This window comes from Notolabrus celidotus, chromosome 6 (assembly GCF_009762535.1).
Source record: "Notolabrus celidotus isolate fNotCel1 chromosome 6, fNotCel1.pri, whole genome shotgun sequence".
Lineage (NCBI taxonomy): Eukaryota > Metazoa > Chordata > Actinopteri > Labriformes > Labridae > Notolabrus > Notolabrus celidotus.
Window position 1 is genome coordinate 14685325 of NC_048277.1, and position 17211 is coordinate 14702535.

General features: G+C 40.3%; 2 protein-coding genes across 2 annotated transcripts in view; one reads left to right on the forward strand and one right to left on the reverse strand.

The window, feature by feature from the left end:
- b4galnt4a (beta-1,4-N-acetyl-galactosaminyl transferase 4a) overlaps nt 1–17211 on the forward strand; it is a 209213-nt gene that overhangs the window by 179030 nt on the left and 12972 nt on the right. Inside the window, 1 exon segment of the mRNA XM_034685728.1 lies at nt 15589–15655. Coding sequence (XP_034541619.1) covers nt 15589–15655 — 67 coding nt within the window.
- On the reverse strand, nt 7433–8752 carry LOC117814415 (trichohyalin-like). The gene is made up of 2 exons (XM_034685729.1): nt 8015–8752; nt 7433–7762 (listed from the first exon to the last, which is right to left on the reverse strand). Exons 1-2 carry the CDS (start codon nt 8634–8636, stop codon nt 7503–7505), a joined length of 882 nt encoding a protein of 293 aa, XP_034541620.1. The 5' UTR covers nt 8637–8752; the 3' UTR covers nt 7433–7502.

Here is a 17211-nt window from a genome sequence, read left to right on the forward strand (position 1 = left end):
GATTTCTCTGTCAGAGCTCTCAGTTTTTGGTTTTAGTAACGTTTTCAAAGTTTAAAATTAAGTAGAATAAAATATAGAATACTGCAGGCACAGAGGTCTCTTTACCAAATAAAGGATGAATATTTGTACCAAGATAGTCCTGTTATTGATCAATAATTATGCTGAATTACTACATGCCTTTGGTCGCTCCTTTCTCCTGCTGCTCTGCTGTCTGCATGTTAAAGCTTTGTGAGGTCAAGTACGAAACAAACAAACATATGCACACACACACACTACGCCTCTGTTTACAACACTGGATGTCAATCTGCTCGGCTGAAACCAGGTTTTCAGGATCTACGCTGTATGACAGGGCTACTAGCTGATGGCCCATTTTCGATTTGCTTTCTATGGCCCCACAAGAGGTTTGATATGTATTGTCCTGATCCACGCTTATGAGTGCACTCTCTGCTCCATTCAGCCCCTCCTTCTCTTCACTGACACACACATCAATGATCACAGGTAATTACTGTTTGAGCTCAAAGCGCAAAACCGATCACAGGTTCTAAAAAAAGAACTAAAAGTGAGTATAATCCGAGGTGATTTGTTGAGAAAGTCACTGTACTGAAATCAATGTTTCAGCAGCCTAGAGGACGGGCAATGCATGCTGTGTGTGTTTGTGTGTGGTGCACTCCTGTTTTCTGATCCATGTGAGGACCTTGACGTCATATTGTATGTTAATGGTAACATTCAGCTACTAAGTTTTTTCAGTTGAACCTGCCATTTGCTGCATTTTTCTATCATATAATGCAACTTGCACTAGACTATTTCAGTCTGTGCTATTCCATGTTTCTTTTCAAGTGCTGACCCAAGTGTGTGCAAGTCTTTGACTTAAGTTAAACTCGTGGCTGCAGAGCAAACATGGAATTTCATGAGGTTTGCTAAGATATTCTGTCATGTAAGTTTGACTTGATTTGAATTTGGTGAGAGTATTAGTGTGACTAACTAGTTTCCCCTCAGAGCACACAGGGCATCGATGTGGACACACAGAGTACGACGGGCCTGTAATTGCTCTGGATATTGGGCTCATTTGTCATTTTGAAACGTCTGGTCTGAGACACTGGCTAATGTTTAATTCAACATAGAAAATCAAACAGCCTGTCTCGTTTTCCACCTCCTCATCCCTCTTTGAATACTGTTTCTTCGTCCTCAGGCAAGACATGATATGATGGGAAAATAAGCCACCGTTTTCATGTCGCTGTGTTGGGGAATGGAGTGTGGCATTTATCCTGCAGCATGAGTGTTTAGTTTTGTCTAACTGCCAATGAAAATAAATGTATAATCAGTCAGGAACTTTTCTTTTGGTTTTCCTGCTGTAGGTTTTGGTTAGCTTTTTCTGATCGGTGCTTTTTGTGCTCATCTTCACTGTCACCGTTCATGGTATGAAGCTTTTCAAAACAGTATCAGCAAAGCATCAAAACAGCAGCAGTCTTTGTCTGTGCTCTGTTGGAGAGGTTTCAGCACAGAGTCTGTCAGGAGTTTCTCCTTGATACACCTGTCAGTGGGCAGAACCGTAGCTTCATGTTACAGCTTTCCATTACTGTAATGTTAAAACTCACACTTTGTTTCACTTCCCACCGAACTGTCATAACTTTTCTTGCATCCTACACTAGATGGTACTTTTTTTGTCATCCTGTCATCTCACATAGAGATGAAGATCTAGAGAAAGAAATGTCTTAATATTTTAAACCACATCACTGAGTTGAGTGGACAACTACATACAACAAAAGCATGTCTGGTACAGATCTGCCTCTGACATCATATTTGATAGTCCACCAGTCATTGATTATTGAAATTATTAGATGATAAATGACACAGTTAGTCCATGGTTCTTGTGAAGCCATTAGCTTTTAAATGTGGTATTATTGTTTTGAACTCATAATCTTATGCCATTAAAAATCTCAATTGAAGCCTCATCTCTGAACATAACTAGTGTTAATGTAAGATGAATAATTTTGTGTTAATGTGTAGCGTGTTCAACTTAACATAGTAATATGAAGAAAGTTTGTTCCACAGTTTAGTAGACAGAAATCAGACAGCATGGCTTTACAGGGTTCCCACGCGTCCTGGAAAACCTGGAAAACAGTGGACCAGTTTTCCAATACTGGAAAACACCTGGAAAAAGGGAGAAAAGGTCAAATGTCCTAGAAAATCACATATAGTCCCAGAAAATTATTCCAACATGGCTGCGTGCGACCTGACCCTATTAACAAAACACATCCCCATTCATTGAAAGTTGAGTGCACGCCGTGCTTGAAAAGACAGCGACACTGCGCAACTTTTTTCACATCTTTTCTCCTTCACTTCATAATCATGCATTCACAGAAAACGGGGGTATATTGTCTAGTTTTATGGTACATTAACCTTGTGGTCTGCTCTTTTGATTCAAAGAGTCTTATATTTAAGTTATAGTGTGACCAGTGGAGTCGGGCAGAGAGCTTGGGGGTCTGTGAAAACATTTGAATACATTTCTAATAAATGATAAAATTGTGCTCTGTCATTACAAAATAGCATACACCATTGTTATGATACCATTTGGTGGCTCGAAGGGATATGTGAGTCTTGCTACTGTTAATTTTCTGAAAGCGTTTAAGATCAATTACTTGAAAAGTATAAATGCTGTCATGTTGAGTCCACAAGGAATGAAATGACCCTCTGTTTTAAAGTATACAAGTGGTATTTACTTGATTCAAATTGAAGTGTTATCTGTTTATCACTATGGTACAGGTCTGAAGTATTTACATTGATACATTTTACAATACAAATAGTTCCAAGGGCATCTAAGAGTGCAAATTGTAGTAAGCATGTGCTTTAGTGATGGGAAGTTCGGCTCTTTTCAGAGAGCCGGCTCTTTTGACTCGGCCCCCAAAGAAGAGCTGGCTCTTTCGGCTCCGGAACGGCTCTTAATTAAGGATCTTTTGTAGCCGTGTATTTTACCTTAACTTTGCAAAAATAATGGTTAGGTTTAGGGTTGTTATTAGGGTAAGGGTTAGGGTTGTGATTAGGGTTAGGATTAGGGTTGTGATTAGGGTTAGGATTAGGGATAGGGTTAGGGTTGTGATTAGCGTTAGGGTTGTGATTAGGGTTAGGGTTGTGATTAAGGTAAGGGCTGTGATTAGGGTTAGGAATAGGATTAGGGTTTGGGTTGTGATTAGGGTAAGGGTTGTGATTAGGGTAAGGGTTGTGATTAGGGTTAGGGTTGTGATTAAGGTAAGGGCTGTGATTAGGGTTAGGAATAGGATTAGGGTTAGGGTTAGGGTTAGGGTTAGGATTAGGGTTTGGGTTGTGATTAGGGTAAGGGTTAGGGTATTGATTAGGGTTAGGGTTAGGATTAGGGTTAGGGTTGTGATTAAGGTAAGGGTTGTGATTAGGGTTAGGAATAGGGTTAGGGTTAGGATTAGGGTTTGGGTTGTGAATAGGGTTAGGGTTGTGATTAAGGTAAGGGCTGTGATTAGGGTTAGGAATAGGATTAGGGTTAGGGTTGTGATTAGGGTTAGGGTTAGGAATAGGATTAGGGTTGTGATTAGCAATTGGGTTGTGATTAGGGTTAGGGTTAGGGTTGTGATTAGCAATAGGGTTGTGATTAGGGTTAGGGTTGTGATTAGGGTTAGGGTTAGAATTGTGTTAGGGTTGTGATTAGGGTTAGGGTTAGAATTAGGGTTAGGGTTAGGGTTGTGATTAGCGTTAGGGTTGTGATTAGGGTTAGGGATAGGGTTGTGATTAGGGTTAGGGTTAGGGTTGTGATTAGGGTTAGGATTAGGGTTAGGATTAGGGTTAGGGTTAGGGATTAGGGTTAGGGTTAGAATTAGGGTTAGGGTTGTGATTAGGGTTAGGGTTAGGGTTAGGGTTGTGATTAGCAATAGGGTTGTGATTAGGGTTAGGGTTAGAATTAGGGTTAGGGTTGTGATTAGGGTTAGGATTAGGGTTAGGATTAGGGTTAGGATTAGGATTAGGATAAGGGTTAGGGTTAGGGTTAGGATTATGATTAGGATTAGGGTTAGGGATAGGGTTGTGATTAGGGTTAGGATTAGGGTTAGGATTAGGGTTAGGGTTAGGGATTAGGGTTAGGGTTAGAATTAGGGTTAGGGTTGTGATTAGGGTTAGGATTAGGGTTAGGATTAGGATTAGGATAAGGGTTAGGGTTAGGATTATGATTATGATTAGGGTTAGGGTTAGGGTTAGGGATGGGGTTAGGGTTAGAACCAGAACTAAACTTCAGCAAACAGAACCTGAGCCAAACCCAACCATAACCCAACCAGACCTGAACCAATCCCGAACTAGAACCAAACCAGAATCGAACCAGAACTGATCCAGAACCAAACCTGAACTATACCAGAATCGAACCAGAACCAGAACCCAACCAGGACCCAACCAGACCTAAACCAGTCCCCAACCAGAACTAAACCAGAACCGAACCAGAATCGAACAGAACCAGAACCATATCAGAACCATAACCAGAACTGAACCAGAACCGAACTCAAGCAAAAATAACCAGAACCGAACCAGAATCGATCCGAACCAGAACCGAACTCAAGCAAACCGAACCAGAACCAGAACCAAACTCAAGCAAACAGAACCAGAACCAACTCAAGTAAACAGAAACAGAACCAAACTCAAGCAAACAGAACCAGAACCAAACTCAAGCAAACAGAACCAGAACCAACTCAAGTAAACAGAAACAGAACCAACGTACACTGTTTTTATTGGAAGCCTTATAATTGCCCGATTTTGTGCATTTATTCTTTTACAAACCATTCTCACCCTGATCCTAGGGTTAGGATTAGGGTAAGGGTTGTGATTAGGGATAGGTTTAAGGTTAGGGTTGTGATTAGGGTTAGGGTTGTGATTCGGGATAGGGTTAGGGTTAGGGTTAGGGTTAGGATTGGGTTGGGATAGGATTAGGGTTAGGGTTAGAACCAGAACTAAGCTTAAGCAAACAGAACCAGAGCCAAACTCATGCAAACAGAACCAGAACAAAACTCAAGCAAACAGAACCAGAACCAAACCCAACCAGACCCGAACCAGTCCCCAACACGAAACCGAACCAGAGCCGACGCAGAACTAATCCAGAACTGAACCAGAACCGAACCAGAAACATACCAGAACCGAACCAGAAACATAATTGAACCAGAACCGAACCAGAACCAAAGCAGAACTGATCCAGAACCGAGCCAGAACAGAAACAGAACAGAACCAGAACCAGAACCATACCAGAACCGTACCAGAATTTAACTGAACCAGAACCGAACTCAAGCAAACCGAACCAGAACCAGAACCAAACTCAAGCAAACAGAACCAGAACCAAACTCAAGCAAACAGAACCAGAACCAAACTTAAACAAACAGTACCAGAACCAACTCAAGTAAACAGAAACAGAACCAACTCAAGCTAACAGAACCAGAACCAAATTCGAGCAAACAGAAACAGAACAGGAACGAAACTCAAGTAAACAGAACCAGAACCAAACTTTAGAAAAAATGATTAATGTCCTTGGGTTGGCATTGAGAAAAATCTGATGCCTCAGCTTGGATGGGCTGATCCGATTTCTCCTCTCAGTGAGTATTTGCCCGGTCTTCAAGAAGACGCTCTCTGAAGGAACAGATGTAGCCACGATACACAGCCTCCCCTCCATCACCTGAATCCTATATCCTCACATATGATTGGCCGCATGGCCGCCATGCTGACCAATCAAAACAAAGTTCTGCTGTGAGCAGAGCTGGGACTGAGCACTGTGAGAGCTAAGCAGCGAACGGAAAAACTGGGAGTTTATGTTAACTCAAATAAAAAAAATGTGACATTTGCTTTGTTTTATGTCGACCACTTAGCAGGATGAATATCATGATTAAGCAGGTATATTTTGAGTCTGAGTTGAGTTGAGAAACATTTGTGGCCATTTTTGTCATTCAGATCTATTTAGGTCATTAATGCACTGATCCTCTGATCATTATTATTATTTATTTCAGTAAGGCAGCTTCCTGATTCCTTTGCTGGCTCTTTTGTTTTTTTCTTAGCTCATTTTATATTTTTTGAGAAAAGAGAAAGCTCAGATGTTGCCCATCATTGTTACTTGGTTGCACTAATAAAGTGAAGTGCTGTACATCTGTGGTTGCATTATTCTATTATCAATTTGCCATATTTTTTAAGTATGTAAGAGATGATTTCATTGCTAGCCATAGACTACATGTCTTTCAATGTAGACTTACACTGAGAGGAACATATTAGACTATTTAGGAACTAAATTAGGAACTAAATTTAGACTGTCATACCAGCTTGATCATCAATGAAAATGTCCTGGAAAATGATCTCTGGAAAAGAATGGGAACCCTGCTTTAACTTTGAACTGTTTAGTTGTTAGTGTTCTAAAGAGAGACATCCATTGTGCCCTCTCCTTAAACACTGGTGCACTAACATCATGCTCCCATGACAGACAGGGTCTGCTTTGCAAATTTTGCTGACAGCCTTTTCCTTTGCAGCATTAAGGGTGAAAATCTCCTGGCTTCAGGACACGATGGTAATGCATGTGCAACTCTCAGCAGAAATATTACGGATGCAAGGTGGCGTCTGCTTGATGGCGTAAATGACCAATTGTGGGCGAATTAATTCATTTCCAGATGATTTTATCATCAGTTTTTGAAAACGACGCCATTTAATTTTTGCACCTTTACTCTGGTACTAATAATTCATTGCTTTCCCACATTGTTTGGGTTGATTTAACTGAAGAAGGCCCGAAAGAACTGTCATTTTTCTGAGAATGCAGTTGAGGTCCCTTTATATATTAAGCCTGATTGTTAAGATGCCTTTCTGGTTTTCCAAAGTTAAAGGCCACTGAAATGAAACAACCTTTGCTTCTGAATTATTGATTTCATAGAAGTATTTCAAATTCCCTTTGATGACACAATCACACATGTGGATGTGGAATTACAGGAACATGATAACTGCCAGTTGATGTAAAGTTCATATCTTTATCAGACTGAGTGTGAACATTGTCAAGTGGGACTAACCCCTCACGCTTCTTTACTATTGGTTACGGATTTACAAGACTTTGCAAGCCAAGTTTGCTGGTGCTCTGACAATTGAAGCAAATGTTTTATTTCTTCTGTCATTTGCAATGATAGAGAAAATTCACCCATTTTAACCATGCTCTTACAATTAAACTTACATTAAACTTGTTTACACCGCAGACTCTTTTACCGGTAGCATCTAGGCTGCAGTTATGAGAAAGTTAGTTTAGCTTAGCATAGCATAGAGGCGAGAAACAAGAAACAACTCTGACCTTCTTATCTGGTGGCTAAAGATCACCAGACAAACTCAAAAGTTTGTGAAATAGTTTCACTTTAATACATGTAAACACATTTTAACCATCCTTTTATGTAAGACCGTAATCAGTACACTTGAATGTTTTCACTGCACCACAGTTTTATTGTGCTTAAACAAGAGACAACACAGAAACAAAGTAAAGAAGAACATTAAAATACAGATTTAAGGATGCTGTTTCTGTTTGCAGCAAATCCTCCAGTGTAAGAGTCATTCTGCCGGAAAGCATGGCTGGCTCTGCTCGCCTTGAAGGCAGTCCATCGAGCATACTGCTCCTCAGCCTTCTGCTTCCTCTTCTCATCCTTTTTCTCTTTATGGTCCTGGTATCTGCCCATCCAGTACTGGACCTTCAGTATGTCTGGCAGCCACTGCTTGGGCTCTTTGGGTTTAGGTGATTGCTTGTCTGTTTTTTCTGAAGTCAAAAGAAGATCAAAGTTCACATTTTACTCACAGGACAAAATAAGAGTTTATTACTGATTTAAAAAGTTAAATATTTAGTGGCATGCTATATAATACAGATGTAAATTGAAATCAAAATCATATAAACAAAATTAAATTAATTAAAATAAAACTGACTTAACTTCAAAAATTATTTCAGAATTAATACATCTTAGTATAACTTAAGTGCAGTAATTAAAATCTTTGATTAAACAATGATAAAAACCTTCAGACTGCGGGGCCTTCTTTGCAGCAATGGTGGAGTTGACTGGGTCGGGCTTCTCTCTGACAGGCTTGCTGTCTGTCTTTGGCTCTCCAACCCAGTTATTCATCAGGGTTTTCTTTTTACCCTGATGTTTGGGAGCCTTCAGGTCATAGGTCAGGCGATCATGGCTGGCTCTGTCTCTCACTCTCTGTGGGCGGTAAAGCTCAGCCTCCTCCTGACTCTCCTGCTGCTCCTCTTTCAGAGCACAGGTTGTGTACCTGGGCCTTTTGCCTGGCTCCTCCTCCACCTGCATCACTTTTTTCCAGCAAAGCTTCTCTTGTTCTGCTTTCTGCAGGGCCTTCAGTTCACTGGCCTTTCTCTCCTCCTCCTCTCTCTGTTTGGCCTCCTGTATCTTTATCTCTTCCAGATACTTCTCTCTCTGTCTTCTCACCCTTTCTTCCTGTTCTTCTCTTTCCATCTTGAGCTGGTTCATGGCACGCTCTCTGCGCTCCATCTCCACAGCTCTCAGCTCCTCATACATCCTTCTCCTGACCTCCTTCTTCCTCTCCTCTGGAGTCAGTTTCATGAAGCTCTTAACAAGCTCCATTTGAGCGATGAGGGAACTGTTTTGGTTTGCAAACATGGTTGCTGGTTGTTCTGAGTTAGTACCAGTTGGTAAACTGTACTTGTTTCAGTCGGTTTAGATAATTTCTCTCTGGCTCACTGAGATGCAATCTCTTCAAAAGGTTTGTGTGAAATGATCCTCACAAACTGAGGACTAGTGTAACTTTTGATGGAACTCCATTCATGCATCACAACTACCACTGTTAACTCGGAACATCACAACTATGATCAGTATTCTATGGAAAAACGTGTTTTTTTATGAACTTTTGGCCACACATGTTTTTAGCCCTGTTAGCAGCATGGCTCTGTGGGTGAAAATATTAGTCCATCATTGAATCACTTTGGTCTATGAAATATCCCACCTGCTGTTGAAAAGATAAACATGAACCTTTGTTCACATATTCAAGTCCTTTAATAGTTGAAGCCTTACCATGCAGACCTCTATAATATGCAGCCTGTGGGTCAAAAGTAGCCCTCTACACCCTCAATCTAATCATTTAATTGTTTATAAGAATGCTTTGACATGAAAAAAAGACAGAAATGTATGTGTAAATAATCTCCAATAATATGAATAACATCTGTTGTTGCTGACTCGGCCATACAGCTAACCTCTGCTGGTATTGAATAATGTTACCACCCATGCTATGGACCAATCAAGTGAGTGCCAAAACTGAAACAAACTACTCATCAGACTGTTTAAAGTCATATAATTGTTGTATCTCTACAGTCGGATGTAGGTAATGTGCAGTTGATTTGATTTGATTTTTATCAAATAAAAAGGTGTTGTGTGGGCATGGGCCGTGGTGACCCTCCCTGACCTTTTGTTTAATTCCTGGTAAAAATATACCTTGGCTTCGTGGTCTTGCCCCCCCCTTCTATTTCATTATGAATTTCTCAAAATGAGCCAACTAAGCTTTTATTACTCACATTAAGCTTATCATTTCTGTGTAGTTCAACAAGGTGTACAGGACCACAAAGCATTTAACACATTTCAAATGAACCACCAGCAACCCAGTAATTTCCAGAAACAAACAAAGACAAAACTCCAGGAAACTATAGTTAAACCACAGTTTATCCCTTCACCCTTAAAAATAAACATGGAATGGATATTGCCATTGAGCTCTTGGTAAGAAGAAGGTTAAAATCAATTGTTGCTACATGTTATACTCCACTGTTATTGATATCAAGTGCTACCGTCCATTAACTACAACTTAACCAGAGGAGCTGAAAAACACTTTAAGGTTATTAATACATTCTCTCATTAGGTTGTTCGCTGTCACTTCACACCATGACAACACAACATAATTTTGGGCCTGTTAGCAGCACGTCATCCTCAATAAAGTCACAGTTTCTTTGGTCAAACAGTAGCCTGGCAACAGACACACAAAGGCAGGTTAATTAAAGCACATGTGCTGTCGCTGACCTTTCAGTCAGACTCACAATAAGTGTCAGACTAAATTATGAAGGACATTTTATATGGCTTGGTCATTGGTCCAGCATTTGTGTCCATTTCTCTCAGAGGCAGGAACAAGTCTTTTTTCTCATCAAGGTCTTGCCTCAAGTGGCTGGAAAGTCATAAGTCTCTGAGGGGCAAGTCCAAGTCAAGTTTCCATATTTTTAGGGCAGCGGCAAGTCCCAGTTAATTATTTCATGGTTTTAATATTGAGGACCAAACAACACTACTCATGTGTTTTGAAATGTTTGACTAGATGTTCACTTATCACAACAGGTGATCCATGTGAGAACAAGGATTTTTGATGATGATCCAAAACTGAGACTCTGTTAATACAGCAGTATGATGTTCATATTTAACATGAGATATTGACCTCAATTGGACCAAGGTTCTGAATGTGTAGGAAACACTGTAGTGCAGCAGGTGCGGGTGATGTGCTCTCCACGGTGTCATCTGTGGAGTGTGGCCACATGTGCACCATACGCAGGAGGCTACGCATGATGTAAGGGACTGATGTTCAGCTCGTATTGTTAATGGACCTAAAATGCAAAATGTAAAGATTGTGCATGAGTCCCAATACCTGATTCTGAGTCCGGGTCTGAAGTCTTTGGTTTGATGAAGTCTCAAATCACATTTTTGTGCAACTTTAGTGCAACTCAAGTCCAAGTCTCATACTCCAGTCCGCATCTCTGATTTCTCTCACCTGAGTGTTAAATCAACTTTATCTGTCCTCTCATTGTTTTGTACCTAAGTTGTGAAATTCAATTTGTTGATCTCATTATTAACTTTCAAACTGTAGTCAGTGACATTTTGTACATTGCAATTATACATAATGCCATGTGTCAAACTCCGCAAAGCTCTCAACTCAATAACCTGAAGCTGTTATGGTTTAAAAAATGTATCCCATTGTTGGAGTGCACTTGTCTCACTACTTTCCTCTTTCCCTCTTGTCTTGTCTGTCTACCTCCATTATCCAGCACATAATGATAACTCTGGGTAGTTAAAAAAATTAAACTAAAAGAAAGAAAAAAAACACAGACATTACTAAAATAACATTTTATATACTTGAGCAATCCTCAGTTCATTTCTCAACATCCTTCTTCCTGCTGTCCTACAACTCAACTTGGACAGTTGACTTTATGAAATGGCTGTCTGCACCTGTCATTGTCGATCAAATATCATTTTAAATACCTGGCTTTTAAACCGCGCTCTGTCTTTTCTTCTATCAATAAATGCCATGAAAAGAGCAAAAAGGATCTGACTGGAAATACTCTCCCACTATTACCTCTCTCCATTTCACTTAGCTCCGACCCCATTACTATGTAAGATAGAGATTTTAAAGCTTGGCCACATATTAATCTTTCAACAGTTTCAGCTTGCATCATCAAAAATAAAATGTTAGTGCAGTTATTGAGGGCTCTCTTCAGATTTGGATTGCAACACAATTGGTTAGTTTGGTATTTCAATGTAGGACAAAGTGAACTATAATAACTGTTTACATAAAGGAATGTGTCATCAAGTGCACACTTGATACAATAACTGTAAAATTCTGTGTAACAGATGCACTTTAATACCTATTTAGGCTACCAGGTTAAGAGAGCTGGTTTGATTGAAAAGACTCCTAAGATTAGAAGACAAGTAATCAGCGGAGGCTGTGGTTCAAGTATCGGCAAATTGACTGCGGACTACATGGGTGTGTACCTCACAACTTTCAGCACTACCAGGCTGAGTTCAGCAGCAGATAGTTAAAATATTGTAGTAAAAACAGCTGCACAGAAACACTGTGGAGTTAGCTGTGTCTGTCTTTAAGGAGGGAGACAGTTAATACTGAAGTCAGGACTGAACTTGGGAAAAAGGCCTTCAGGTTTGCTGCTTCCTCGACCGGGAATGCTTTACAAAAGGATCTAAAACAGTCTGATATGATATCTTTGAAGCGGTCCTTAAACGATTTGGAGGCTGAAGCATCTGTCTGTAGATGTTTTGTTTAAGTGTGACATGCTGTTTTTCTGGAGGTACCTGTCGTGTAGCTGTTGTATGCATCTGCTATTTGTATTTATGTCTATTGTAAAATTGTAACTCTGTAACTGTGCTGCTGCCTATCTTGGCCAGGACTCTCTTGGAAAAGAGACGTTTAATCTCAATGAACATTTCCTGGTTAAATAAAGGTTATATAATACCTTTTTTTCCTGCCAAGAGACCCCAAGAAACTAGATTCTAATTGATTGGATACATTTATTGTCTAATTTAGCCTCTTCTTCACTTGATATCTTTACAAAAAGAAAATCATTTAAATGCCCACAATGTTTTTCAGTCCTACATCATCCATATTTTTTAGGAAGTAGGTCCCTGATTAGTGGCTGCACTGATCTCGATTGCTGTTACATACGATTTCCAGATTGTTCTGTCCTTGAAATTTAAGTGTTACTAAAGTGAGAGGGCTGATTATAATGATCTGCGAGCTCATCCAACCGACCCTTTAAAAGTAACATTAAATTAATAAAAAGTAATGATAATATCGATCAATATAGAGTCGCATTTTTTCTACAAATTGAATAATCTTTCCTCAGATCTTCACTTCATTGCAAGTTCAATGATTTGTTATTAGATAATGTCTAAGAGTTTGAGTGATGAAGAGACGCACAGATTAAAGTGAGAAAGTTAAGACCACACTGACTAACAATAATTTATTCCCTAGATTCAGCACTGGAGTGCCACTGAATGGAAGTGTTAACTCTCTGTTAATCTCATCACACCTTAAATCTAAATTGATTTTACGTAAAACCAGGAAAGGTCAGATGGTTTTATTATGTCGCTGCTTCTTATATGTCACACTAAAAAAACAACTCCATACCCACAGAGCCTGAGGCCTTGGAGCAGCAGATTGAATTAAAGGAAACAAACACAACAGTAGTCAGCTCTCTCAGAAGCAATAAACTTCTAATCATTGCAGGCCAAAAATAACCTGTGTCTGATGGAACCAGAGGAAAACTACCTGAATGTGTGTGTAAACTGGAATCAAATCACTGTATGTTTGTCACTTTAGCCGGCATCAAAGCACACTCTGGGTCTGCGGTATCGCCCTGTTTTGACCTGCTGAATGGAAACAATAGCAAACACTCATATGTCACTGGGTGGTCCAGGCATGATGAAACCTCACTGCTGGCTGCCCATTTTGCTCTGCCACTGGTTCTTTTTATTATTTCCCCTTGGATATTGATTTTCTTTCATCTGTGTTGAACTAGTGGGGCTGGCAAGCAGGCCTGTACTTCTTCCTGCTGTTTCCTGTCAACACTATTTTGCAGAGGATGCATACACACCCAAAAGAAACATTATGTATTAAACTACTAGTCTACGGTGCACGTGCAAACACATATTAATAGATTACAGTATATTTACCCTTCTTGGATAAACAAATCAGAGCTTGTCAAAGAAGACAAATAAGTCCCAACACACTGCCAATGTAGGGCCACATAGATTCACATGCTGTATTTGAAGTTTTTAGCTCTAAGGTTGAGATGACAGCAGCTGCGTGTTGAGCTCCATTGAGCCAAAAAAAAAGGATGGACTCAGGGTGCACTGCTTTCTCACCTGGTTAAGCAAATACCATTAGGCATAGTTCTTGCAGCTGTGGCCCAGATTGGATCCTGACCCTGTCTTTTTCCTTCATTCCATCTCCTTTTCTCTCTTCTTCTTGTCAATGTCCCCTGTGTCTCGGCAACTTGTCACTATAGTAAAAGCTCTATTTTAAGAGGACAGGGTTGGACTTTGTGATGATCTTTGTGCATTTAAACATGCAGATAAAACACATAGCCAATCAGAAGTCTAGACTGTATCAAATATGTCTACTTTTGGTTTAAAAAGTGTGGTCAATGCCTGTGCTGGAGCCTTAAACCTGCATTCTTTCTAATGCCCAACAGGAGGCGACTAAACTGCTGATAAAAGACCTGTGTAGGTCTTCCATAAAGTGGCCCCACTTCTGAGTCAAGCTAGTTCCTTAATTTTTCTGATAACTTTAAGTCTCTGCATAGTTTGAATTACAACGTCCAATTTTAGTAACCACTGACAACAAACAGTGGCATTGAGCTTTCAACACACAAACTAATGGGCATCACATGAGGGCCACACCTACTTTCTATGTGCTGCCTATGGCACAAATTGTCAACTTTAATTGACTTCCACTTTAAATGTACTGCAACTCAAATGATTTGGCAGCTTTTATCTGTAATGCTGAACCATTTTGCAGTTACGTTTCATGACTGGGGATGTGTCGGGAGTCATTGGGCTGATTTTGATGATATGGTTTTTACAAATCACCACAGGAAACCGCTGATTGAGATAATGTCATGAACAACGATGAATTTAAAAGTTCTTGTTTATTGTTAGAGCTGGCTCTCTGTTGGACTTTTATACATCCCTTGCATACTTAAATACTACCATTTTTTTAATGGCCAAACTAAAACTCCAACTCAGTAAAAGTCCAACTCCTCAACAACAACTACAGCTCATATGTCATTGTAACTTTTTTGTCCTTCCTTGAGTCCCTCTGCGTCAGCCAGACAGACTTAACCTTGAGGACTAGCACCCTAAAAATAATGACACAATGTTGAGGCGTCTGGAGGCCCACTGAGCTGCTACCTGCTGCTGCTCAGCGTGATCTCGCTCTGTGTCCTTGTTTGTTGTTCTTTTAAGCGTCTTCCTACTCTGCTTTCCTCTCTTGTGGTTTAGTGTCAGCCTGGGTGTGTGGGGTAAGGATACAGCAAAAATAAAGTGTACAACAAATGCTGGGTTTGCTTGTATGTATCAGTGATCGGTGCCAGAACCGGTGCTACATGAATGACAAAATAGTGACTGCAACACAATCTAAAACAGAGAATGAGTGTGCGATTGTTGTGCATACATATGTAGAGGCATTTGCATGTGCCAAGGCGGGTGTTTATATTTGTATTCTCATCCCGAGGGTTGCAAAATGACCTGTCTCCTGTGATTACATCCTGGGTAACCAGAAGTGACGTGGTAATTGTGAAATCTATTTAAAGAAAAGTACCTTCTCTCTCTCCCTCTTTTTTTTCTCACTTCATGCCTCTCTCTGTTTTCAGGTCATTACTAGATCTTCCTTTTAACACCTACACATCACCGTCTTATTCCTACGCCTCCATTCTTCCTCTGCTCATGCTCTATTTTCTTTTTTTATATCTGCTCTTGTTCTGCTGATTTCACCCTCCCTGCCTTACCCCTCACGGCGTCACATTTCTTGTTCTCTGTTCATGTACCACTCTGTTTTTTTCTGTTCCCTTTTCTCCCCTCTCTCTCTGTTCTCAATTGTGTTTATACAAGAACCCAGCATCAGATCGATCCTGTGATGTTGCTCGGATCAATAGCACAGACAGTGTCACAGTTTGGCCTGTAAACAATGATGGACGCTTTCTGCTCACCATATGCGTTCCACGTGTTGGTGATGAGTTTTCTTCTCTCACTCAATTCCATCTCTCTCTTTCTCTTACTCTTTTTATGCATACAGTGGCGCCCGTTCCTGCCTGGTCTGAAATATGAAGTGATCGACTCCGCCTACATCTCCCTGTACACAGGTAAGAGCTCCTCTGTCATGTTAAGACACAGCATGGCAAGCTTTTCTGCCATCTTGTCTTGGAGGTAAAACAGGTTTAATGATGGTGACAGTACATTTCTTTCTCTTGTCTATTTCCAGACATTAGGTTTTGAAAAGAGCTTACAAAACACAGAGAGGGAAATGACACTGTAAAAAACAACATTAATCTAGCCTGGTTCTGATCTGCAGACCATGAGTTTGTTTTTTGATCTTGTGCATCTCTCTTGTTCCTCAGGCAAATTTACATTTTTTGTCATGATCTTGTTAACATCTTCAGACAGACATTTCCCCTCATTGCTTGTTTTTCTCTCAGTGGGCAGCTGCTCCGTGCCCTATTTAGAGAATGCCCCATCTTCTCTGTGTGGGGTTAAAGAGAAACCATAGAGTCAAATACTGCCTCTGTTTTTTCTCTGCAGTTGTCATTCATAGTAGAGATGAGGGCACCAGCTCCTCAGTAGATGCCTAACCTCTAAAGCTCCTAGAATAGCAGGGTGTCACAGGGTTTCAGCATCGCTAACAAGAGGAAAAACAGAGGAAATGATGTGTGGGGTGGAAACTTTGGGCAAAGCTGTGGGTTGCTGGGGAACATATGCCATCATGTTTATGACCAACCATTAAAGAAGAGTAGTGAAGTGAAGTGAAGGGGGCCTTTTGTGGTTTATGAGGTAACCTGCTGGATTCAAACATTACCATCTCCTCATCCCTGCCTCCACCCTTTCATCCCTGCTCCTCCCTTTATGCTCACAGCAACTTGTATTTCCCTGAGTTACATCTTATGACGCGATGTTACAACACTTTTTATTTCACTTCTCATCTGAACATAATTTACTAGTTTTTATTTCATATTTTATGGAGCCTCTGAAGTCCTGCAAGGTGATCATTTTTGTCCTGTGCACACAAGTTAATTATCTTGAGTTGCCCAAGATAAAAAGTCGTTTGGGAACCGGTTGTGCATGCTCCCTCTTACCATGTGTGATGAACTAGGCATAAACATTCACTTTTGGCTCAAGCACACTGTTTATAAGGATAACAACAGAGGCATCTTGGGTTTCTCACATCGACCTCTGTAGTAGCGATAAGGTAGAGAAACTGCTTGAACACAGAGAGGAGTAATTTAGCTAACTGTGAGATAGCGTTGCTAACCCGCCAAGATTAATGTAGTCACAAAGATATAGCTGGTAAAGTCTAACTTAGTTCACCACAATTATTGTACATCAGGGCTGTGGCACTGCCCTCATCTCTGAAACCTGATTGGCCACCTCAGGTGCCATCCCTCAATCCTAAGCTTTGATTGGTTATTTGCCTTGTCGAGCTGGGACTTATGCTAAAATCAACTTTTTCGGCTGTGTTGTTACAGACTGGCAGTAGTTTTCTATGTGAAAAAATATATCACATTTTTGTGGTAGTGTTAATTGCGACTTTGGACAGATATCTTTTTTTTAAGCCCTTAAAGAATTAAGCCGAAGAAATGTATGTGTCGCCACTCTCCTGTGTTTCTATAACAACTGTATGATACTTAAATGAGACTTGTTAAAG